We start from the raw sequence: 27,059 nt of genomic DNA on the forward strand, positions 1-27,059 counted from the left end.
ATTAATGATAAAATGTACTCAGAGGTCATTTGGAATATTAAAAATAAAATTATTGGTGTGTATTTTCAGTGAAACAATGAAGATAAATGTCAGATCAGGAAGCCGTGATTCTAATTGGAAAAAGGATCAGCCATCAAATAAAGGAACTGTTTAAACTCTAAACAAAGAACTTCAAAAAAAAAGTTTTGTTTAAATATCTTTACAGAGATCTACCACAGAAAGGAAAACATAATGCTTACCTACTGGTAAGCCACTCTTAACCAAATTTAATCAGAAGCCCTAGGGTTAAAACTTTTCCTTTTTGTTAAGGATCTTGTAAAAACTCTAATCTCTGCAGGTAGTCTATGTCTCATCCTTTTGAACTTTTTCAAAATTCCAAATTTATTTCTTTTGAATAAAAGGAGGGTAAATTAATGTTGTTGATATCTTTAAGCATCATGAAAGAACTTTGGGCCCAGTGTAAAAAAACCTGTGTCTGACTCCTACCTTTATTATTACCTAGTTGTGTGACCTTGAATGAATCGAACTTATTTCCCCATTTGTCGATAAATCCTGGTAATTCCTACTTCACAGAGGTGCTATGAGGCTCAAAATCAATATGTATGAAGTACTTTTAGACTTTAAAACCTATACAAGGGTAAACTATTATTATTTGCTTCAATTCTTCCAGTTTAGGAGACTTCATTGCTGTGGGTATTGCTTTTACCAACAAGGATCACACATGTTCTAGGGGTTAACAAATAATCAATCACTCAATAAACAAGCATTTCTTAAACATCTCCTATATGCCAGGCACTTAGCTACATGCTGGGAATATAAAGAGAGTATTATTTATTACCTGGAAGGAGATGGTATTTTTTCCCCATTTATTCATGGTAAAAGAAGCAAGTCATTGTAAGGTTGGCTTGATACAGGAATTTGACAAATGAAATATTTATTTTATAAAGTTTATTTCATAAAGTTATCAAATTTATAAAAAGTCATGACCAGTCATTATCCAAACCACAGGAGTGGTTTGTATCTTTCCCATAGGCCTTTTTATCTAATGAGATCAGTGTCCTTTTCCCCAAGAAAAATCAGACTTACTTTCCTAAAGCAGTCATTCCCAAGTTTCCTTCCTTTCTCAGGTGATCCTAGTTAGGAAAAGGGACTGAAGCTTCTGAACTGTCTCAAGCCAAGACTCAGAGCCAAGTTTGGTCTTTTAAGAGAGTAGTGTCCATGGACCACATTGACTGACCAGTGTCAGGAATTAAAGATCAAGCTACTCAATTGGTAATGAATGGAGCAGAGAGGTCGAAAATAAAAGATTACTTTTCTTCTTATATATTGACTTTTGCAGAAACTATGAATAGGTTCCATACATACATAGGGTAAATATTTACCCATCTAGACAGAGAAATGGAAGGATCTTTCCCATCAGCCTGTCAAGTTTCTCTGTGTTAGAGCCTTCTGAGGGAATTTTTAATTAATGGAATTCTCAAAATATTTGTAAGGACAAACTGACCTATTTGCTGTTCCCTGAATACTAAATGTCCTGTTCTCCCTCTGGTCCTTTATCTTCCTTCTCACTTTTGCCTCTTTGAATCTTTAAGGCTTCAACTAAAGCTCTACCTTCTACAAGAGACCTTTCTTGATTTTCCTAAAAATTAATTCATATTTTTATTTTATAATCACTTGCCTATGTTCATGTTTTTTTCTGTTGAATAAAATGTAAGCTCTTTAAGAGAAAGAATTTGCTTTTGCATCCCTGGCGCATAGTAGGTACTTAGTGTTGTTAGTCATTTTTCAGTTATATCTGACTCATCATGACCCCGTTTGGGGTTTTCTTGGCAAAAATACTGGAGTAGTTTGCCATTTCCTTCTCTAGATCATTTTACAGATGAGAAACTGAGGTAAATAGGGTTAAATAACTTGGCCAGGATTAGACAGCTAGTAAGTGTCTGTGGCTTGATTTAAACTCAGGAAGAGGAATTTTTCTGGCTCCTGGTCTGGCACTCTATCTACAGCATCACCTTTTGAATGCTTATATTTGATTACTTTCAGATATTACCAAATACCTGAGGTATGTCATATAAAAATTATTATTTCCATTTAAAAGATAAGGAACTGAGATTTAGAGAGATTAAGTGATTTGCTGAAGTTCTCACAGTTATGAGATACCAAGCGGTTTCTTCCATCATGATTCTAAGTCCCAAGCTCTATCAACTGTGACATCTCAAATACCTTTAATGGAGTGTCTAAGTATCGATCTTTTGCCCCATTTCATTGGTCAACACTCTTATTAATGACTTGAAAGATGGTATACATGCTTGTCAAATCTGCAGATGATATGATACTAGGAGGGATTGCTCATATGTTAGATGATAGGTGCCCAAATAGATCTGGAGTGATGGGCTGAATCCAACAAGATGAAATGTAATGGGAATCAATATGAAAATCTACACTTGAGTTTTAAAAATCAATTTTATAAGTATAGGACAGAGGAGGTGTGGCTAGATAACTGTTCTAATGAAAGAAGGTTTAGTGAATTTAGAATCGATATGACAACAATGTATCATACAGCAAAAAAAAAAAATAGGGAAGAAAAAAGAAGGAAGGAAGGAAGGAAAGAAGGGAGGGAGGGAAGGAGAGAAGGAAAGAAGGGAAGGAGGGAGAGAAGGAAGATGGGAGGGAGGAAGGAAGGAAGGGAGGGAGGGAGGGAAGGAGAGAAGGAAAGAAGGGAAGGAGGGAGAGAAGGAAGGAAGGGAGAGAAGGGAGGAAGGGAGGAAGGGAGGAAGGGAGGAAGGAAGGAAGGAAGGAAGGAAGGGAGGAAGGAAGGGAGGGAGGGAGGGAAGGAGGGAGAATTCTATTACTCAGTGCAACTTAGGTTGAATTGAGAGAAGTTTAATGCCCAGGGTTTGGAGAGGAAAAACTTCTACTATGTTGATTTTTTAAGAAAATTGGTAATGAATGAAACCAAAATGATGAGAAGACTGAAAAGTAAGCCATAAGAATTATGAGAAGTGGTTGAAGAACTGGAGATATTTAGCCTAGAGGAGGGAAGGAGTCAAAGGACTTAGTTTCCAGTCCCAGTTTCATACATTTACTAGGCAAGTTGGGTGACCTGTTTAGACCTCATCTGCTAAATGAAGGGGGTTCATTAGCTGACCTCTAGTGTCCCTTCCAGTTCTGAATCTATAATCCTGTGATCTGGGGAACAGATGGTAGGTACTTTAAAGGAGTATTCCATGAAGAAGGGATTTTAGAGCCATTCTCCTTGGCCTTGGAGGACACCAAACCAGGAGTATGAATGAAAATTGCAAAGAAGAAACTTCCAACCACTGGAGCTGTCAGAGGTGGGATGAACAGCCTTCTTCACTCCCTCACTTTGAGGAGTGCTTCACTACACTTGTCAGGGACGCTACAGAAAGGATTCTTGTGTTTGTGGATTTGGTTAGATGCACTCTTTAACTCCCTTTCCACTGGGAAATTTTGCACGTTATCTGTTTTTGCCTAGTGCTAGACCTAGTCCTCTGTGCTGATTGCTGGATAGGGAAAACTGACATTTATAATAACAGCTGACATTTCTCTCCTCTTTGAAGGTTCACAATGCACTCTATATGCATTAGTTCAATTGATTCTCACAAGGGTTCTGTAAGGAAGGTGTAAGAGGATTGATTATCTCTTATCATATAGATGAGGAAACCTTGGCTTAGAAGGGGTTGTAACCCTTCAGTGATGTGGATCATCACTATAAGAAGTAAGATAAACCAGGAGTAAATAAAAAGTAGACCTTCTTGACTCCAGATCTAGCATTCCACCTGTTTTTGGTCAGTCCTTCTTCTCTTTAGTAAGGGAAGCTGGACTTGCCTATTGCCTCAGGAGACTGCCAGCACAATAATTTGTAAATCTTAAAGCTCTCACTGGAATTGCTTACCACTGGGGTTAATTTATGGAGCCTCCAGGCGTCAAACACTCCCATTAATGTCAGTGAGGAAACAGCAGCTTTTGGCTTGACCACATTTATTTGACCGTATCTTCCTAAAGTCCTCATCTATCCTTCTTTCCTTGAGATTTCTCAGGCTTGAGGCTTGAATGACCTGTCTTCATGAAATCTTCTCTCTGAATGATAAAATGTTAAGAGCTATGCAGTCCCACCTACAAATAATGCCCACGTGCCAGCTTCCCATATTCTCTGGAAAGTGCCTGATTTCTGCATCTGATCTCTCCAAAAGCAACTGGTCAACTCCAACTTTAGCTCCCTTTCTTTTGGATTTCAGATCAAGGTCCCCTTGTCCAAATGATAATTCTATTCAATGAATTTAGAGTAAGAGAATGCTACTGATTACTTAAAATATGTTACTTTGGGCAAATCACTTCTCATTTCTAAGTCTTAATTTCTCATCTGTAAAATGGGTAGAAGATCTCTAAGGTCCTTCCATTTCTAGATCTGTGCACTGAAATCTTCTGTAAATTATAGAGTAGCTGCCAATCTCCTTCAGTAAAGGAAGTTTCCATATTGGGAATCCATCACATTAATACACTCACAGGGGGTCCCCCCTCCAAGAAATAGTCATTAAGCACGAATTAAGCTGAAATTTTACTGTGCCTTTAAAGAAAAGCTGACTCTCAAATCCAGTCTCCAGGAACACTGATGGCATACTTATGTGTGCAAAGGAGACATGGGGGATAGGGTGAGTACTATATTTCTATGCTCTGAATGCAAAAGCAAAGGGAAAGCATAACTCACACTGAGTGAACTCAATAAATCATCCATGGTGTAGAACAGCAATTTGTGTAACCTGACCTGTGCCACACACATGTGCAATGCAAATCTGAGCCAATACAGTCTCCATCGAGAGAAGAGATAAATGGGCCAACAAATGCATCATGGTGGTTAGAGGGGCCTGTTTGGGGAACCAAGTGACAGCTGATGGAGATGGGTCACATTAGAATTCTGGAGTGAAACAGCTCAGGTCAGGAGGTAGTTTGTTTTAGCAAGGAAGAAAAGATGGAACTTCAGGGGAAAGTGATTAATAATGCAAAGCATTAACAAGCCCAGTGTTAATGATGTTAAGCTATCTAGCAAATAAGGACACATGTATCAGCCCCCCAAAATGTTGTAATAGATCCTCTTCATTTCCTTTGAGGGAACATAACATCATAGTTCCTGATTCTGACATGGTTCCATGGGCTTAGAAGGCCTCTTGCTCCCAAGGTTGTTTCTGGAACCTAGTTGGGCAGCTAGGTGGGGAAGATAGAATGCTGGGGCTTGGAATTACTGTTAGCAAGTTCAAATCAGGTCTCAGACCTTACTGCTTATGTGATTTTGGGCAAGTCAGTTAACTCTACCTCAGTTTTTCATCTGTAAAATGAACTAGAGAAGCAAATGGCAAGCCACTGGAGGATCTTTGCCAAAAAAAAAAATCCTTTATTTGGGTCATAAAAAAGTCATGGCTGAAAAAATGACTGAACAACAAAAATGATGTCATGAACAGAAGGTTATACTTCCAAAAGTCAGGAGGCCCACAGGTTCTTACTCTGCCCTGACATTAGCACAAGCATGGACCTCTAATCTCTCTGAGTCTTAGTTGTCTTAGCTCTAAAGTGTAAAGCTCTCATAACGTCTGTCTTCTTCTGGAATCATCAAGGAAGGAGGGAGTAGAAGAGGGTTTGATGTTTTCTAGAGTAAACCTCCTTATTCAAGGCAGACAAGGAGATAGAATATTGGACAGAGAGTCAGAAACTCCCCCTGTTATATTTAACTAGCTATATGACCCTAGGCAAATGACTTAGGCTCCTACCTGGGAATTATCTACTAGGTCATAAGCTGGTTATAAAATACACACGTGGAGGGAGTTGCCATACTGGGAGTTCTGCCATGCTGCCAAACTCCTCGGTCATTCTCTTATGAACATAAACCACCCTGAGCCTCCTCTTCCTCATCTGCCAAGCTGGTACAGCTTATTGTGTAGCTCAAGGGTTATTGTGGAGCTCAAGTGAGTTATGGCACAAAAAAGCACTTTGCCACCCTTAGGTAAATGTTGACGTCATCTTCTTCCTCCCCATCCCGGATCACTTTCCATCCTCCTCATCACCGAGCTGCCCCTTTGGGCTGCAGCCCCTTGGTCCCCAGCCTCAATGTCTCTCTTCTCCCCCACTGCCCCACGTTGCTCCGTCTGGTTCTGGTCCCTGGGACAGCCCAGCAGCCGCCAGCGGGCTGCCCCATGAGTCTTTATGCCAGAGCGGTCCCTGTGTGGGAATTTCAGCTTCCTTTATTAAACAATGCACTTGGGAGACTTTCCTCCCTGAAATTTATAGGGCCCATAAAAAGGGAACTTGAGAAGACAGAGCGGTTGTTTTTGCCACACCTCATTAGTTCTGAGCCTGGGCCAGCAGTAAAGATCAGAGTGCTGGGCAGCCGGCTAATGAAATTGGCCCTAAGCACGAGCTTCCAGGAGGAAGAGCAGGGGGATGCGGGGCAGCTGAGATGGGATTCATCGGGACCCGGGAGAAGGGAAGGGGCGGGAGGACCACAGGGATTCCCCTCGGAGGGAGCCCCGTCAGGAGACCGGGAAGGACAAAAATTCCTCCCTTTATAGGGCCTTCTCTCCACATGATCTGACCCCCTTTCGGGTCTTCACATCCCACCTCCACGCCTTTGAGCAGGTCGTCTCCCACACCAGGAATGCTCTGCCTTCTTCCTTTCACCCTTGAAACTGCTAGTTCCCTTCAAAGCTCAAATACCATTCACACAATAAATAGGTTTCCTCTTATTTCTTAGTGCAGTCTGCCCTAAATTACTCTGGATTTAGGTGGTGCAGTGGATGGAGGGCTACCTGGAGTCAGGAAAACCTGAATTCAGATCTAGTCTCAGACGCGTATTGGCTCTGTGAGCCCAGGTGAGTTATTCGGCTGTTCACCTCAGTTTCTTCATCTGTAAAATAGAGACGATGACAGCACCCACCTCTGAGGACTGATGTGAGAATCAAAGGAGATTTTTTTTAAATGTGAAGCATTTAGCACAGTGTCTGGTACATCAGAAGCGTCATATAAATGTTCGCTATCATCCTCCTCTGCACATGTGTCTGCATTGTTCCCCACCCTTCCCCAGTCCAATACGAGGTTTTTGAGGGAAATGACTGATTTATTTTTGACTTTATAGCCCCAATAACTGAGTGCTTAGTGCAGAGTAGATGCTGACTATATGCTTCGTGAATTGATTTAAAGAGAGAAAGCAGGAGTAAGGAAAAAACTCTGGGACCTTCTGTTGCATCACAAGAGAGAGGGCAGAGCTCGCAGAGGAAGAAAGTCTTTCCTGTCCCCACCCTGAAGTTCTCCGCTTTGTGTGAGAGCCGTGGAAGCACAGGAGACTCGGTCATCCTGCACATCTCTCTTCCCGTCCCCGAGGGCCTTCTTCCAGCTCCGTGGTCACTGCTGGGGAGGGAGGCTCTCGGACAACAGACGCGGCTGCATTCTAGGCTAGCTTCCATCCTGCCCCCTCCTATTTGGTCTTTCTTAATTCTCCAGGTTTCTTTCTGAAATCATTTCACACACACACACACACACACACACACACACACACACACACAGAGTGTTGCTCAGTCATTTTTCAGGCGTGCTTGATGCTTTGTAACCTTATTTGGGGTTTTCTTGGCAAAGATTCTGTGCAGTGGTTTGCCATTTCCTTCTCTGGTTCATTTTACAGAGGAGAAAACTGAGGCAAATAAGGCAAAGTGGCCAAAGTCACCTAACTAGTAAGTTTCTGAGGTCAGATGTGAACTCACAAAGATGAGTCTTCCCAAGGCCAAGCCCACCCCTCTCTCCACTGGGTCATCTAGCTGCCCCCATATACACACACATACATGTATAGAGGTGGATGGGAAATAATTACATGTATGTACAGTTATGCAGACATTCACCTATTGTGTCTAAGGTATGTCTAATATATTATCTATATTTATGCATATAGATGTATGTATGTCTGCTATATCACATATGCATTTATGTATACATGTACATGTATGGCCAATATGCTGCACAGAAATTTATGTGTGTGCATCGTGTGGTGTGTTACATATATGTATGCATATATGTGCATGTGGCTCTAATGCATTACATTTGTGTGTACATGTGCCCAATATGTTGCATTGACATTTATTTATATGTGCATGTATGCCTAATATACTACATATGCATTTATGCACGTATGTGCATGTGTGTCCTATATGTTACCTATACATTTGTTTCTATATGTGCGTATATGTCTAATACACTGCATGTGCAGCTATGCATGTGTGTCTAATATGTTGCATTACATTTATTTATATGTGTGCATGTATGTCAAACACTACATGTATATATGTGCACATATTCCAATGTTACAAAAATATTCGTGCATGTATGTGCATGTATGTCTAATGTGCTACATATGCATTTATGTATCTCTGTGCACGCATTCCTAATATACTAAATATATATGCATATATGTGCATATATTCTAACATACTACAATACATTTGTGCATATATGTGCATGTGTGTCTAATAAACTACACACACATTTATGCCTATGTGTGCATGCATGGGCACATATACACATACATATGCACATATGGACATATCCACATGCACACATATGTATATATGCATGCCATAAATACACCTTATAGTATATATGCTCAAGATAAATGCAAATATCCATATATTTGCATGCACACATCTAAATATGCATGTGTATTTGCCCAGAGCTGCACATAATCAATAGAATAGAGAGCTTTTGGGAATTGTTCAGTGGATTCTTTCAGTTTTTATTTTATCCTGAGATTATAGAATATCAGGGCAGTTTCCTTGATAATTTCTTGAAAGATGATGTCTATCTAGGCTCTTTTTTTGATCATGATTTTCATATAGTCCAGTAATTCTTAAATTATCTCTTTTAGAGCTATCTTCCAAGTCATTTGTTTTTCCAATGAGATCTTTCACATTTTTCTTCTATTTTTCATTCTTTTCATTTTATTTGATTGTTTCTTGATGTTTCACGAAGTCATTAGCTTCCATTTACCCAATTCTAACATTTAAAGAATATTTTCTTCAGTGAGTTTTTGTACCTTGTTTTCCATTTGGACAATTCTACTTTTTAAGGAATTCTTCTTTTCAGTGAATGTTTATGCCTCTTTTATCATTTGATCTATTCTAGTTTTTAAAATGTTACTTTTTTCAGCATTTTTTGCCACCTTTACCAAGCTATTGACTTTTTTTTCATGATTTTCTTGTATTGCTCTCATTTTTCTTCTCAATTTTTCCTCTGCCTCTCTTACTTGATTTTTAAAATCTTCTTTGATCTCTCCTATAGCCTGAGACCAATTCATATTTTCCTTTGAGGCTTTGGATGCAGGAATTTTGACTTTGTTGTCTTTTCTTTTTTTTGAATGTGTGTTTTGATCTTTCTTGTCACCAGAGTAACTTTCTTTGAACAGAAGATTTTTCTGGTGTTTGCTCATTTTCCAACCTGTTTCTTGACTTTTAACTCTATGCTAAAGTAGAGCTGGACTCCCCAAGTGGAAAGGGCACTGTCCCAAGCTTCAGAGTTTTGTGCAGTATTTTCAGAGGTAATTCTAGGGACCTGTAAGTTTTTAGCTTTTTCAAGTGATATAAGCCAGGAAAAAGCATTTATTGCTCTCAGATACTATGTGCTTATTTGTGAATAACCACAAGCACTCTGCTCTGCACTTAATCAGGGTGGGAATAAGACCCAGGACTGTGAGCCAGATCCACAAATATGCAATGCAACAGTCATGCCCCTGGTGCCAGCAGAACCCCTTTAAATTTCATGGTCCAATTCCCTTACCATTGATGGGCTGAAAGGTCTGAAAACTGCCACTACTATTGCTGATTCAATTGCCTGAGCCTAGCTCCTGGTTTACTGGAATCCAGTCTATGCATGGCCCATCCTGGATGGAGTTCCTCTCTCACCCTAGACCAGCAGACCTTTCCTGCTATCCTTCTAAGTTGCCTTGGGCTGGAAAATTGTTTTAGTCTGTCTTTTTGTGGGTTCTGTCGCTCTAGAATTTGTTTAGAGTCATTATTTAAAGACATCTGGAAAGCTTGAGGGAGAGCTCAGGCAAATCTCTACCTTTATTCCACCGCCCCTTTTTCTGATTTTATATATATATATATATGTATTCATCTTTATACCTACATATATATATATATATACATATATACATATATATGTATTCATCTTTATACCTATATATGTATTCATCTTTATACCTACATCATCTTGCCTAGTCCCTTATACATAATTACAAGCATCTATCACTTGGCCAGTCATGGCTATTGTCTTGCCTCCGAGCACAGAGGCTGCTGTGGTCCAGGTGAAACACTTCCAGCTGTCAGACATAGAACTAACAGCATCAGCTCCAGCCCAAGGGCTAGGGAAGGTAGCTCCTTCTGAACCAAATGGCACCAGTTGCCCAGCCAGGAAGAAAATGTCATTTTCAAACTTCCCAGGTGACAGAACCAACAAGTAGAGAATCAAAGCACAAAATTAAAATTATGTAAAAGAGTTAAAGCAATCCCTTTTTCAAGTAAGCAAGGGTCTCTTTGATACTTCCTTGCTAACTTTGGCCCCAGGCAGTTTTCTCTAAGAAAATGTCTTTAACAGGAATTAGGCGATATGATGCAATTCCCTTGTACATTGTATTTGTTGTACTTTTTTTCATTTTTGCTTTTGTGTGAGGTTTTGTTTTTATAGTAGCTGTAGTAATTTGTGTATGTGCCTCATTTTCTGTCTAAACCGTGAGTCCCTTAAAGGTAGGGACTAGCTAGATTTGTATGTCCAATACTTTGCATAACTTATAGTAAATAAGTGTTTTATTTGGAGAATTAATCACAGGATCATAGCCTTAGAGCTAGAAGAAACCTGAGAGTACAATCCTTACGTTTACCACTGAGGAAAGTGAGTGCTAAGAGAAGTTAAATGACTTGCCCTATATGATACAGCTATGTCTAAGGGATAATTCCAATCCAAGTGCATTCTCTGTCTACTACACTCCATTTGCTGCCTTTTTTTCCTGTTCCTCACAGGGAAGGGTCTCAGAAACTCATCAGTGTCTGGTCTGGTGATTAGCATCTCTATATACAATGAAACCACTTGTGCAAAAATTAACACTCTGATTCTATGAAGGGTGCTAAAAAAATGAAAGAATTAATATTGTACTAGTATACTAATACTTAGTTATTCATTGTGATCCACTTTTCCCCCTCCTATTTTCTGTAAAGGCCCAACTTCTATTAATGTCAGTCTCTGAAGGGCATGGCTGATTGATGAGATTTCTCCTACTCCTCAAGGCATGTGTTCATCAATTTTGGGCAGGACCCCATGCAACTTTAGACTGGGCCCCACCCAGCTAGGAGACTTCATTTCTGTTTAAAGCATAAAAAATAATCCAGTCTGGGTTAACCCTTACCCTGAGGGAAGGAACCCCTGTCCTTGGCTCCCTCCGTTGCAATGTAGGGTGACAACTCATGAAGGAGAAAACCTGCCAGAGAGGTCTAGATGGAAATGGCTTCTCCCCTGCCTAGATTGCTGGAGGCTGCCAAGTCTTACTATCAAACCAATTTTAGTCCACCTCCTCATTAAATGTCCACCAAGCAAGGTTGATTTTCTCTTGTCAAGGGAATTCTTCAGAAGATATTTAAGGTGTTGCAGGGTCTCCTTTGGCATCTTTGGTTATGAAGAGGAACTAACTACTGGCTATCAACTTATTGATTTATAGCTAGCATAATAAATTGATTATTAATTACCCAGAAACTTTGTTTCTCTGGGGTATTTAGTAGTACCAGTAGAAGGATTATTGTGTTCACCTTGCACAAGGAGATACAATAGAATTGGCCAGGATTTTAGGTAGCAGAGGAGAGCTGAGGGGAAGTGGGTTTCACTGGAACCCTGGGACCCTGAAATATGGGAGAAGTAAGGATGAAGAAGATTCAAGTCTTCTTTTCTGCATCTTCAAGATCTCCCCATATCCAATCAGTTCCTAAGTCTGGTCTAGTCTACATCCATAATCTCTCAGACACAGTCCCCTTCTTTCTACTCACCGGGCTACCACTCTAATTCACCGCCTCACCAATTCTCTAGTGGACTTGCTGCATTGATTCCTAATTAGTCTTCCTGACTCACTTCTGCCCTGACTCATTCTTCTTCTAACTGCCAAACTGATATTCTAGAGGCACAAATCCTCACTGACTCATTCAAAAAGTTTCAATGGCTCCTCTTTACATCCAGGATGAACTACAAACTATGTTTGACATTAAGAGCCATTCATGAATGAGTTCCAACCTGTCTAGACAGATTAGAGAAGAGATGATGGGGCAGTGAAGGTCAAATTAATAGTTGGCTCTGACTTCCCCTAGGTCAGTTGCTATCATATCAAGAAAGGAAAGAAAATACCAGCATTTTAGAGTTGAAAGGGTCTTTTGAGATGGTCTAGTCTAGGAACTCTTCGTCTACTTGTGCCATATATTTTTTTAAAATTCATAATTAAAGGAAAGACTAACTTTTAGTTAAAAGTCCATATATAAATAAATATATAATTTTCCCCATTCAGGTTTAGACACACACCCTCAAAAAATGTCTATGTAGATTTTGTACTGTAAAACTAAGACCTCTCAGCTCTACAGCTACTAATAATAGCCAAGTTAGATGGACAAAACTGGGTTCTAGGATGGCATCAAGCTCATTTCATACATCAATAAGGAAGATACAGTATGGATCCACTCTTCCCACCTTCCTTTACCTTCCTAATGATCCTAGAATCCTGGTTGTCTCAGCTGATTCTGACCAGCCCTTCATATTGCGAGTGTTTCTCTGTTGTGGTCAGACTAAGAAGGTGCTGGATGCCTTAGGCTGTGAGGAGGCTTTAGCAAACAAAGCGTTTGTGTCTAGTAGTTTGAACAGGTAACATTAACTGTGCTCAGCCCAAGCAGCATGAAACATATTTGTATTTTGGGGAGATGGAAAGATCAGGAGACGGATACCATTTAATGGGTGATAGAGACCCCATGATTTCAGAAGCAGAATTTTAAAGTTGGAAATAACATCGGGGAATGTTTAGTCTAATCAATATTTGAAAAGGAATCCCCACTAAAATATAATCAATGAGGGGTCATCTGGTTTCTACCTGAAGGCTTCAAATAAAGAGGAACCCTCAGTCCAACCCAATAAACATTTATTAAGCTCTTATAACATGCTGGGCATTGTGCTAAGCTCAGTCCTCCCAGTGTAGCTCATTCTGTCTTTATATCACTCTGACGGTTAGAAAGTTTAGGGTTTCCTTTGGGTTTTGGACATCAAGCCTAAATAGACCTCCTTGCAAGGGCCCTCCACTGTTCCTGGTACTATGCTCTGAGAACTATGGCACACACACACACACACACACACACACACACACACACACACAGAGAGAGAGAGAGAGAGAGAGAGAGAGACAGAGAGACAGAGAGAGAGAAATAGAGAGAAACAGAGAGGGAGGGGAAGCGAGAGAGAGAGAGAGAAAGAAAGACACATAGAGAGAGACAGAGAGAGACAGTCAGAGACAGAGAGAGAGAAAGGAGAGAGAGAGAGAGAGAAAGAGAGAGAGAGAGTGAGAGTGTGTGAGTTTCCCCTGTGCAACATCTGTGATGATTTCCTCATATCATCATAAAATTACTTCTTCTGTTCTGGCTGCTGCTCCTCATATGGCAAAGAGAAATCTGTGCCTGTCCACCTGTTCCTCATAAGTACAAATCCTTATGAGATGTTAAGGAGAAGGAAATATTGCTGCATTATAATTATTACTTCTGCAGACCTGGGTTTGTGAGGGTTTCTGGGAAGGAGGAAACCTAGAGAACAGCTGAGTTATTCTACAGGAGTGTCAATGGAAGGCTGCCCTAAACCCATTCTACACCCAAGGCCAGGCTCAGGCTAAGTGTCTCTGTTACGTCTCAAGGAATTTTTTTAATGACTCTCTACTCTCCTGTCTACACTGCCATGTCCCTCTCTCAGCCCTGATCACCAGTGAAATGTAAACTCACAGATACAGGATACTAGCACAAGGCTACCATGAGGACAAGGGAAAAACTCATCTTAATCCACCATCATGAATCTTATTTAATTTATTTTTCTTGCCAATTTTCTTGCCAGTTGCTAAGTTCTGTTGTTTCTAACCTGATGGTGGATTGTAATTGCTGTTAAAACACTTTAAACATTGGTATCCTGGTGAAAAGTCGCATTTGCCCCACCTTAGTTACAGATCTGGACAATGTAGTGAACTCTGAACAAAACATAGGAGTTCTTTCCCCAGCACTAACACTACTTGTGTGACTTTAAACAAGTCTGACTTGGCCTCAGTTCCCTTATTTGTAAAATGCAGCCAATAGTTGCTCTATTTATTTAACAGGCAGCCAGGTGGCTTAGGGGATTTGGTGATTATGTAGGAGAAGACTCATCTTCCTGAGTTCAAATCTGGCCTCAGACACTTACTAGCTGTGTGACCCTGGGCAAGTCACCTAACCCTATTTGTTTCCTAGTCTATAAAATGAGCTGCAAAAGAAAATGGTAAATCACTCCAGTATCTTTGTCCAAAAAAAAAAGAAACCCAAAACTTCAAATAGGATCATGAAGAGACATACACAACTAAATAAGTCACTTCTCAGGGTTATGAGGAGATAATCAGTAAATATTAAATGCCTACTATGTGCTAGTAGTTAGATGTGGTAAGGGTTAGATGTGTACATAATGTGAATAATAATGTGTATAGAATGCTTTCTTGAATATGAGTTGTTATATAGGCTACACGAGGGCCAGCCAACTCTGTAGCCAAAGCTGAGAAGTTCAGCCTTGTGAGATCCCCCCATAAAGCACCCATGTGTCTGCAGCAGCATCAACCAACATGCTTTTTTGTGTCTCTCCTTTCCAGGGATGCCGCCTATCTCCAAAATGGCCTTGAAGAGCTCCTTCACCTGCTGGAATGGAACAGCCATCCACCTGGGGCAGGCTTGCAACTTTCAGAGAGACTGCTCAGAGGGCGAGGATGAGGGAGAACTGTGCAGTAAGTACACCAAGCCCCCATTTGCTAGAAATTAAAGCTCTTATTTATAGCAAATCCTGACTCTGCTACCTTCTCTCTGGGTCACTGACTGCCTTTCTGTAAAATGTGGGAGATTGATCTAGGTGATCACTAAAACCATTTTTAGTCAAATATCCATATTCTATATCAGTCTTCTCCAAAGCAGAAGTCAGGCCTCCTGGAGGACCATCCAATCAAAGGATATGAAGATGGGTGGCCATCCCACCCTCCCAATGATCATCAGTTATAATGCTTTTCTCCAATACAACCAGATCTAAATTTATTTTTTTTTAGTTTTTAATATTCATTTTTGTAAGACTTTGTATTTCAAAATTTTTTCCTCCCTCCCTTACCTCTCCCTTCTGCAACACAACAAGCAATCTGATATAGATTAAATATATACAATCATTCAAAACACATTTTCACATTTTTCATATTGTGCAAGTAAAATAAGATAGAAAAAACATAAGAAAGAAAAAGCAAGCAAACAAACAAACAAAAAGGTGAAAATAGTGTGCTTCAATCCACATTCAATCTCCATAATTTTCTCTTTGGATGTGGATTGCATTTTCCATCCCCAAGTCTATTAAAATTGCAAGACCTCATCTTTATCCATTACAGCCTAGTATTCTCCTACTCCATCCCTACTCCCAAGTTTCCAACCTCCCAATTTCTGAGGTGGCTCAATTATAATCTGACCTCAGCTCAGGTACCCACAGCAGCAGCTGTGTGGGAAAATTCCCTCTCCTTCTGTTCTTCACCTCCAGCATATGGACCAGAGGAAAAGGCCATTGATAGGGGTGCATGATCAAAAAGGATGGAAACTGTTACAATCAATTGTGGAAGTTATAGGACATTAAACCTTTGGAAAGCTTTCATATATAGTAGCTTAAAGAACCTCTTAGCATCTTGTGCTTACATGCTCTCAGAAAGCCATTACCAAAGTTAATCAGTGGCAGCTAATCAGTGGCAGCACCTACCTCATTGAGAGGAAGAAATTGAGAGGGTGGAATGAGGCAATATATATGAAAAATGCTTTGTAAATCCTAATGTGCTACACAGAAATCAGAAAATAGCCTTACTATTATTGTGACTAGGGGTGAGAACAAATAAAGATTGGTCACAGACTTACAGATTTTGCAATAGAAGCAGCTTGAGAGACCCAGTGGCATAGTAGGTATAAAGCCAGCCTCAGAATCCAAAAGAATCTAGATTTGAACCCTACTTCTCATGAACACTGTCTGAATGACCCCAGGCAGATTGTTTAATTTTTCAGAGCCCTAGACATCTTTCTAGGTCCATAAAGATAAAGCATGCTTGATGATCTCCGTATTGATCAATGAAGTTTGATCACCAGGAGTCTTCTGCAATAATTAAATCACAGGTTAGGGGGAAAATGTTATTCCATTTCTCACAGTAGACTACAAAGTAGTTGAGGATAGGAACTCTTTGGTTTTTGATTAGGATTTGAATTCCACCTCTAACCATTCACTGTCTTCCTCTTATGACCTTCTCAAGATCACAGCCTCTGTGTTTCCATTTCCTCATCTGTAAAATAAAAAGGGTGGCACTAGATGACCTTGAAGGACCCTTCCCTCTCTAAATCAATGGTTCTGTAATCCTAAACTCTCCTTGGATGCTGGATTAGAAGTCAGAGGGTCTTGGTTTGGATCCCGGCTCTGCTACTTATGACCTTGTATGACTTTTAGGCAAATCATTTGTCTTCACCGAGTTTCAGTTTGTTCATCTCTAAAAAGAAAGGTTGGACTAAATGGTCACCGATGCCCTGTCCAAGTCTAAATCAATGCTTCTGTGATGATTTTCCATACCTCTGCTAACAGTAACCCAGAACAGAGCAATAATATTCCATCTGCTTTGGCCCAGTACACCACAGCTCATTTATGATGGATAGCCTTAATCTCCAAAGTCCTGAATTTGCCTTTACCACAACCCTCAATGATCTAAGCTGATCGCCCATTTCTGCTCTGCATCTGGTTCTCTTTGGTGGGACAGGCAGATACCGGTACCCTGCGCCAAATTTCCACAAGGCAGCTCTACACAATTTCTCATTACCCGTCCACCCAATCATCAGGTTCCTGTGGAAAGGAGCTTATTATTCATTTATTTTTAAAGGAGCCAAATGAGAATGTTCCTTTGTAATTCAGAAAGAAGCTCATTTTTAAACAAAATCTAGAAGCCAACTTTCACATTATGACATTGTTCTTAATTTAAAACATTTAATAAAGACTGGGTTGCTCCAAGTCCTCGGTGCTGCTGCCTCAGAGTCCCGGTTCACTGCCTTCCCAATCGAGTTCCTATGGCTTAGGTTACTGTGCTCATCTGCTCTAATAAAATGAAGACAGACATTGTCACCCAGTGGGGGGGAGGATGTGTGAATGTTTGCATCCATGCAGCGTCCTCAGAAGCCTCTCTTAACAAGGTCATGGAGCTTTGTATTTGGGAAGCTTTGGGCATCCATCGATATAGCTTCTTCCTCACCATCCACCCCACTGGGAAGTAAGTCAGCTTTGTCATGTCTTGTTACAGATGGGAAAACTAAGGCACAGAGGAGGGAATTGATTTGCTCCGGGTCACAGAACAAGTCAAGGACAGAGCCAGGAGGATTCTGAGCCCGCTGGAGCCAGTCTGTTACTGAGTGCCCCATGAGCTTTCTCCCAATGCAGGGTCTCATCCTGGGGAGAATGCAATGAGTTCAGGGCACTCTCTGCAGGCTCTGAGAGTGAGAGCCCCTGCCTGCTGGCTCCCTCAGCCACACTGTTCTTATCAACAAGATGACATCTCTTTTCCAAAGAACATTCAGACACATAAAAGAGGAATTAGGTCAGAAGTTACAGCAAAGCAAAAAATAGAAAACCAAAAAGAACGAGCTTAAAGCTGGGACTCTCACAACAAACACACACAGACATCCTTGACTTATAAACTCACAGGCCCATAGATCTAGTTCTAAAATTGGGAGGACCATCTCAGAAGTCACTCAGTTCAACCTTGTCACTTCCTAGAAAACTGAAACTTGTTGCCTTGGGTTTTTGGCTTCCTTGTACCTCCATCTTACTGAAAGTGACATAATGCATATGAAAGCATTCTGAAAACCTTGATGAACTACGAAAAATTGCCATATGATCTTTTTGTTTCCTGTGTTGGAACTGGTCATAGAAAAATCTTTGTCGAGTTCATTGGCTTTCCTAGTTTAACGATAATATGCTATATAGTTTTAAATTAATTTAATTTTTAAAAAAGACACTTTTCTTCAAATCAGAAGCTTTAGGTATAAGTCCCAGCTCTACCAGTTTCCTAGTTGTATAATACTGGACAATTTACTTTATTTTCCCTGAGCCTCAATTTTCCTCATCTTTAAAATGGACATAATAGATCATACATTGCCTTCTTCCTAAGTTTTTAGGAAGAACATGTTTGGTAAAGTCTATATCCCTATATAAACAAGAACCAGTATTTCAAATGTTTGATTGCTTCTATTCAGCACTCTGTACCAAATGATAATCTCTGCCATAGAGTTCAGCAGAAGATAATCAAAGGTCTATAGTTACATTAATCAGAATGACTCACAACCAGCAGCTTTTCCTGTAAAGTTCCAATATTTCCTCTTTCTTTATTAGAATATTCTGTTCCAATTTATCCTCTGCAATCTTATCCTTTTCTACCTTATCTTATCCTACCTTATTCTATTTTATTCTGTCTTACTCTATTTTATCCTATCTTATCTTACTCTATCCCATTTATCCTACCCTATCTTACCTTATTCCACTCAATCCTATCCCACCTTATTCTACTCTACTCTATCCTGTACAATTTACCAAAAGTTGAGAAATACTGCTTTAAACTAGGGGTCTTCTATAATGGTTTATAGTTTGAGTCTGTCCTGCAAAGCCCACAAACCATACTACTGTCTATTATCCAGAATGAGGCAGCCAGTTTTGGTACAGCAGATTTGAGTGTTGGATTGAGAATCTAAATAGGTGTTTTAAATCCCAATCTTGAGGCTTATTTCTTACTTGATTATGGACAAGTCTCAGCCTTTGTTGACTGTTTCCTTATCTGTGAAATCAGGCTGGATTAGATGACTTCTACTATTCCTCCCAATTCCAAATTTATAATCCTAATCTTAAACTGCATGAAGAAGCCCATGGGGTCCAGAACAAAAAAGGCTGGCGCAATGGTAACTTTGCTCAGATCTCCTTAGAATCCAAGCATTCCAGTAAAAGGCTTTTGCTTGACCCCAGAAAGTTCAGTTTGGACCAAGGGGTAAAAGATACAAAGACACATATTTAAGTTTGAAGACAGAAAAAACTTCCAAATGATTAAAGCCCCAGTCCCCTCATCTGTAAAAGGTTGGGAAGAGGGCTGGTATAAACATTTGTATTGTTATTTCCCCTGATTATAATTAATGATTGAGAAGAATTGATGACATCCCTATGATGTCTCAGGCTCTATCTTAGGCTTAGGCTTATGAAGGTAAGAATACAACAATGTAAGCCTATGCCCATAGATCATTATAATTCATTATCTCTGTCCAGCATCCTGATTAAGTGACTGATGAGCCCAGGACGATGGACAATTCCACTTATTTGGACATTCCTGCTTTGCAAAGAGGCATCCAAGTGGTACAGTAGAAAAGTGTTAGGCTCTGAGCCAGGAGGACCTGAATTCAAACCCAACCTCAGACACTTTCTAGCTGGACACTAAACCTCTCCCAGTCTCAGTTGCTTCGTCCTCAAAATAAGGATAGATAGTAATTGTAGCTTCCACCCAGAGTCATGGTGAGAACAAAATGAGATATTTGTAAAATGTTTTGTAAATCTTCAATTGCTATGTAGATGCTAGTTATTGTTATTCAAAATATTTTCCTCATTATATAAATTTCTCACTGTGCTGTTTGATCCTCACAACAATTTTACAAGTTAGTTAGGCAAGGTAAATCTGCTTTGCAGATGAGAATACCGAGATTTAGAGAGACAGTCACATGACTAACAAATGGCAAATCCTGTTAAGAGATCAGATCTCCTGATGGTGATATTCTGCCCAAAGTATAATTGAGAAGGGGCTCCCTTGGCCCAGCCCCCTTCTCTCTGCCCTTCTCCTAAGAGTCTCAGCTCCCTTGTTGGATAGCCATCCTATAAGCCACGCCTGGCAAAGCTCTATATTTGAAAAGCACATCACAGCAGGAGTTCCTTCCAGCTAACTGTTAGCTGCTGCAAAGTGAAGTAGATGGGAGACCCCTCGAGGGGGAATAAAAAATAAAACAGAAAGATTTCTTCCTTTACTGTTGGATTTTTCATCAGAGGAACTTCACACAGGGCTCAGGAAGGAAATGATTTCTTCAGTGGGATATAAATGGGAAGAGATGTTCAAAGTCAGTGACAACTTGTTTTAATTTATGATTATGCCTCAGTGTGAAAAGCCCAGAAAAACAGGGCAGGAGGTTGGGGAGGATGAGCAATAATTTTCTGAAGCACTGTCACATCCAGAAAGAGAGAGGGGCCCTCTCTGTAGTAGAGAGAAAAAGGGTGAAAGGAAATGTTACTTGTGCTTTAGGTAACCTGCCATTCTGGATGGAGGGATGTAGTTCCATCCTTCTTGTTGGAGCCCATTCTTCACTGGCTTGGCCCTCCTGCTAAGTCTAGATTTACTAGAGGTCAGTATCCATCCCAGAGCCTGTGAATAAAGGAGCATGTGAAGAAGTCTCCAGGACCATTTTACGGACACATACTTCTCAAAGTCAGCCCTCTTGCTCATAAGTTATAGTTCCAGGGCTTCACTGGACCTAGAAGTCATTTATTCCAACCAGATCATTTTTCAGGTGAAGAAATAGAGATAAGGGAAATCACTTGCCTTATATCACAGAGATAGTAAATGGAAGAGCCACAGTTCAAAGCCAGGATTCTATCTCTAAATCTCACTTCCCTTCTCACCTGCACCAGGCTAAGTTACATGAGGAAGACATCTTTGTGGGTCTCACCTTAGGACACTCGGCCCAGGGCAAGTCTGAGGAGGAGCAAAGATTTATGGTAGCCTCTTTGCAAGGTTAGCTTTCTAATTAGGCAGAATAGGAAGTCTCTTCTGGGGAATGGTTGGAAGCATTCCAGTGAGGGGTTTTCTGTAGAAAATCATTTTCCCTATTTGCCCATTGTGGTACCTGGAATTCTGCAGTTAATTTCCTCCTTTCTTTGAATTAACCATTGTCCTCTCCTTGATGTTCTGTTTTAAAATGCAGGCAGCTGCTAATCTACCCAGTGCTTAGCAGTAGGCCTTTAATAAATGCTTGTTAAATGAGTGAATATATAAGTGAATGAATCAATGATATCACAAATCACTAACAGCTTTGTAGGAATTAGACTTGGAGATTGCCTTTCTTCTCTCTTAGGAAGGACTATGATATCATGAAGAGACAGCTAGCATTTGTGCCTCCAGTGCTTATTATCATAGTACAGTACACATAGTAGATGAATGAATGAATGAAGAAATGAGGATTTATTAAGTATTTGTTATATACAAAATACTGTGCTAAGCAGTAGAATACAAACACAAGGAACACAAGACAGTCCTCGTTCTGAAGGTGTTTGCATTCTCATAGTAGATAATAATGGCTAATAAACATGGATAAGATTGAAATTTAATTGGATTTGGAATTGCATTGACTGTATCTCTGCTTTCTCCTTGCAGAAAAGCTCCCAGATGGATTTTATTGTGACTTTGAAGATGGAGACTGTGGATGGATTCAGAGCATGGCCATGCCTCATGTGCCCCAGTGGCAGGTTGGGGTCTTGGAGAATGCCCCTTTTCCAAATTACCAAGGTACTGTTCCCCTACATACAAATTCCTATCCAATTCCCTTCCCATTAAGAACCCCATCATAGCATGAGGCACAGGGCAGGGAATGGGAGCACAAAACCAGAGCTAGAAAACCTTACAACCTAGAGATAATGGAACAAGTTCAAGTCCAGTCAATTTCATTTCTACCTGGGAAAAATTTGCAGTTGGAATATTTGTGTGTAATTCCTGCTTATTTCTTTGGCTCACTTCTGACTTTCAGAATCCTCTGATTAGTCTAAAAGTCTTTATGATTTTTGCTATAGGAAAAACTTTACAAGGGTAGGGACATAGAAATCAACGAAAGAATAGACATGAGCAGACTGGAGCACAGGAAGGTTGTGTGTTATTTGCTCAGTACCCTGTGTCTTGCCTTGAGGATGAGATTTGGAATCACCCACTCCCAGGGGGAATTATTGTCATTCCTGTGATCCCTTAAAAGTCTAAAGTTCAGAACGAGATCTCAGAAGAGACCTCATAGGTTACCTAATCCAGCCAGTGACTGGACAGGTTTCCCCATAATCTCAAAAAATGACCATCTAAACTTCATTTAAAGTCCTTTAAAAGAAGAAACTCCCATTACCTTGCAAATAATAGGCATAAATAATATTTGTTTATAATAAATAATAATAAATTTGAACCAAACACATTTTACATATTTGTTATAATACATATATGTATTATATGTTATATATTATATATGGACACGTAAACTTTGAACCAAATTCACTGACTTTCAAGGCAGCCCATCCCATTTTTGGATGTCTCATTTGTCGGGAAAAGAGATAATTTTTGAAACTTCCACCCATCTTCTAGGGGCCAAACAGAAAATCCACCTTCCACTCGGCCAGACATAGCTGTGGATCCTATCTCTGCCACTTAGTACTTGTGTGATCTTGGATAGATCCCTTTAAGTGAAGGACAGTAGATCTGATGGTCTCAGTGTTCTCTTCCAGCCTTAAATCTGTAATGCTATAATTCTTCATTATCCCGTTTGGTCCAGTATGAACTGATAGCGAGTGAAATGAGCAGGACCATGAGAACAATTTGTCCAAAGCCAACCATATGGTAAAGACAAACAAGTTTGAATAACTTAGGAAGTCTGATTAGTGTAAATGACCAACCAGAGAACTCACAGATGAACAAGATGCTGCTTGCATCCTGATGGAAATGCAAAGGATTCAGAGACATATTTATTTGGACATGGCCAGGACAGACATTTGTGTTACTTGGCTATACATGTTTGTAATGAGGGTTTTGTTATTTATTTTCTTTCTTTCTCAGTAGGAGAGGGGAGAGGTTTTTGATAATTGAAAAAAAACTCAACTTTTTTTAAAGTGTTCTGTACAATTTATTCTCACCCTATTTCCTGATTAAAAGCAAAGGACTGCCATAGACCTAATCTAATACAACCTGAAAGATGATATGGCAGACCCTAGATCATTGTGGCATTTCTGCCACTATCCTGGGAGATGAGTAGAGTGAAGGCTTCCAATGCAGAGCCATGGTAAGCTCTAAAGCCATCCAAGACACAAAAAAGGACTGTTTCCTAAGAACAAGTCTCAAGTCCTGACCTCACATTACTATCATCAGTGGATATACATAATTTTATAATAATAATAATTGGGATAAAAAGAGGAATATGGGCTCTCATTTTAGCAACTTGTAATTTCTCATAGGTTGGCTTCTTCCAGAAATCCTTTCCTTTGCAGAAATGAGAGCAGAGAATAGGATTGTGTATTTATAGCTAGAGGTGATCATCATTCCCAATATCTTCATTTTTCAGAGTTTAAAAGATTTTCCCTAGATACCACAAGGAATAAATGGCAGTCATTGAATCCATTGAATCCATATCCTCTGATATCAAATCAGCTTTCTTTCTACTATACAATGCATTTTTAAAAACTTTAATTATCAGTGATGTTGGAATTTTTTTTTAATAGAATAATAAAACGTAAGTTCCCTGAGGAATTAATTGCTTTCCATTCTTATTTTGGTAGTGCTTAGCACAGTTTCTGTCAGTATATAAATGCTTACTGATTAACTGATTAACACTAATAATAGTTACCAATATTGATAATATTATAATTACATATATTTATTATAATAAATATGTAAAATAAGTACCCATTTGCCTCCTTTAGCTATATGAAAGGTTTATTCTTATCTCCAGAAATTCCAAGCCAAGATGTCTGTATATATCAAAAATAGTCAGGTTTTTGCTAAAATAATCTCCAACTACCTTAAGGGATTCTTTGGGAGCTAATTACTCAAAATGTGAATTCTTTATATGAGGTTTAGTCAGACCCTCTTGCTTCAGTTCATGTCTCTCAACTCTGCTATGAGACTTGATGGTATCTCTGGCAAAGAGTAGAAAGAAGAGATTAGAACTTTAATGCTCATAGAATCTCCCAGTTGAAAAGGACCTAAGAAGTCATTTAGTCTACCTCCCATTCATTCAGTCAGTCTATCAATAAGTGTTTGTTCAGCACTTACAATGAACCAGGCTCCATGCTAAGCAGTAGGCCAAACACAAAAAGGCCAAACATGGTGCTTGACCTTAAGAAGCTCATAGTCAAATGAAAGACTATGTGCAAACAAGATATATACAGGATTTGTTGATCCTTTTTGTTGCGTTAATGGCAGATGGCTCTTCCATTCTCTCCTTTTCCCCGAGGCTATAACCTTATGAGAGATCCTGTCCCATCATGGGACAGCTCCAAATATTGCAAGGATTGACTTTTAATTGAACTGAATTTGGCCTCACTATGCCATCCACTCATTGATCTTCTGGAGTCACATAAATAAATCAGGTTTCTCTTCCACATGACATATGCAGGAGATATTTGAAGACAACTGTGGTCTACCAGGTAGAAATGAGATACTCAACCCATTTTATGTGAAAGGGAAACCGGGAGATGTTACACCTCCTATCATATCCTCTGTGGACTCCCTTTGTCCTGCCTATATATCCCCAGATCTTTCACAATGACATCATTTCCAGCTTTTTTCCCATCCCAAGTGCCCTCCTCTGGATGGCCTCCAGTTTATTCTTGGCAGACATTCTGGTTAAAAAAAAAAAAAAAAAATCAGCAGTAAAGAGACTTGAAGTGAATGGCTAAAATGAGATTTGGAAATTTTATTCTTGTGCTCTCCTTGAATAATTGAGACAACAACATGAAGCATTCCCTTAGCACTGAATGTTTACAAAGGGTTTACAGTTAAAGTTGTCCCTTCAACAACTATATTCTGCCAGCAGGTTATATTATGCTATTTGAACACAGGTCAGGGCTTACAGAAAGGAGGAGGTCTCTCCTTATCGGAACCGGGGTGCCTCTGATTGAGGCTTGGACGAGAAAGGAAGAAGTTATGCCTTTATAATTTCCCATGAAAGCTTTAGGGAAAAATGAAGAGTACAGATGAAATGATTTATCTAATGCCATATTATTCTGTGGGGACCAGGCCAAGTATAAAACCTGCCAGGAGGCAGGTAGAGATGAGAGACTAGAAGCCCAGGAGATATACAAACTTGGTTTCCTAGAAGGATGGAGGTGATAACCTAAGCGGTTTAGACATTTTTCTTTTTAATAATCCCTATTTAATGTGCTGCTGTCAGTGACATGTAAGTACTTGTCACACACACATTAATAAATATTGCCTTTGTGTTGATAGTCAAGCCAAGGTATTTAAAAATGTTAGCAGCCTAGTTTAGTCTCAGCCTGAAATATCTCCATTATTGCCTGTCCATACCGCTTTGCCATCACCCCAGCATGCTTGAGTGAAGAGGCTTCCCTGAGAGTTGGAGGACCTGGATCTGAATCATAGCTCTGCCACTTGCTATTTGTATGATCTTGGGCAAGCCACTTAATCCCTCTAAGCCTTAGCTTCCTCATCTGTAACAGAAAGGGAGGGAGAGAAAAAGTTAAGGAGGGAGGGAGAGAGAAAGAGAAGTAAAGAGGGAGGGAGGAATGAAGGAAGGAAGGAAAGAGGGAAGAAAGAAAGGCAGGAGGGAAGGAAGAAAGGAGGGAAGGAAGGGAGAAAGATAGAAGGGAAGGAAGGAAAGAAGGAAGAAAGGAGGGAAGGGAGGGAGGGAAGAAAAGAGGGAGGGAAGGAGAAAGGGAGGGAGAGAAAGGAGGGAGGGAAAAAAGAAAGAGGAACAAGAAAAAGAAAGAAAATAGTATGCTTCAGTCTATACAGATAAGCTTTTCCATTTTTGATAGTAATCTATTACTTGATCTTCCTTTAGGCTACACAATGCTGTTTAACACTAGCAAGGCTAGCCCAGCAGAAACTGTGATCCTGACCAGCAACATGTTTCCTGCACCAATGAAGAACTCTCCTTGTGAGGTAAGTCCCAACATTTCCCCATTTCTGTCTTTAATTCCCAAACAATGGTTTCAATGAAAATTTTGACCTCCAGACAAAGGTTGCCTAGAACCATCCTCCTGAAAAGAGAAAGGAAACTTACTTCTTTGGTGATGGTCTATAATGGTTTTTGGTCAGGCCTGGTTCCAAAAACCATGTTCCTTAAGCTTACCTCAATACCATTTTCAATTTTTTCTAGATACTAATCAAGTAATTTCCTTTCTCTAACTCAGTTTTCTCATCTGTAGAATGAGAGATATTGGAATAGAAAAACATTCATCCAGATCCCTCCCCATTCTAAATCTTTGACCACGATTGACAGTAGCTATGAATTCCTTGGCATACATAAGTGAATAAATGGATAAAGGAATAATTAAATGGATAAGCAATTATTAAGCATTTATTGTGTGCAAAGCTAAGTTTTGAAGATACAAATAGAAAAGTAAGACAGTCCCTGCTCTCCAGGAATTCATATTTTAATGTGGGAGACAATATGTATGGAAAATTTCAGCTGCAGATCAGATGGAAAAGTCCCATGTTCCTTAGGTTATAGTGACAAAGAAAATGGTGATAGTTCTTCTTTCATATCTTTTCCACTGATGAAATCATGCTAATTTATGATTTTGAACCATTTGACAATGCCAGGATCTCTGGGGACAGGAACTTTCATTTTGGAGTCCCCAAAAGAGCGGCTACAGCTTCTGCAGGAGCAATTGCCAGGCTACATTTCCAGAGGAGCTGCTTCTAGGGATGAAGG

The 27,059-nt window shown here is 39.8% G+C and overlaps 1 protein-coding gene across 1 annotated transcript in view; it reads left to right on the forward strand.

Annotated features, from left to right (window-relative positions):
- Window positions 1–27,059, forward strand: part of ALK (ALK receptor tyrosine kinase) — a 1,046,930-nt gene that overhangs the window by 846,483 nt on the left and 173,388 nt on the right. The window contains exons 6-8 of the mRNA XM_051976205.1: window positions 14,942–15,073; window positions 21,791–21,922; window positions 26,184–26,284. Coding sequence (XP_051832165.1) covers window positions 14,942–15,073; window positions 21,791–21,922; window positions 26,184–26,284 — 365 coding nt within the window. The remainder of the gene's footprint in view (window positions 1–14,941; window positions 15,074–21,790; window positions 21,923–26,183; window positions 26,285–27,059) is intronic.

This window comes from Antechinus flavipes, chromosome 2 (assembly GCF_016432865.1).
Source record: "Antechinus flavipes isolate AdamAnt ecotype Samford, QLD, Australia chromosome 2, AdamAnt_v2, whole genome shotgun sequence".
NCBI classification, from domain to species: Eukaryota; Metazoa; Chordata; class Mammalia; order Dasyuromorphia; family Dasyuridae; genus Antechinus; species Antechinus flavipes.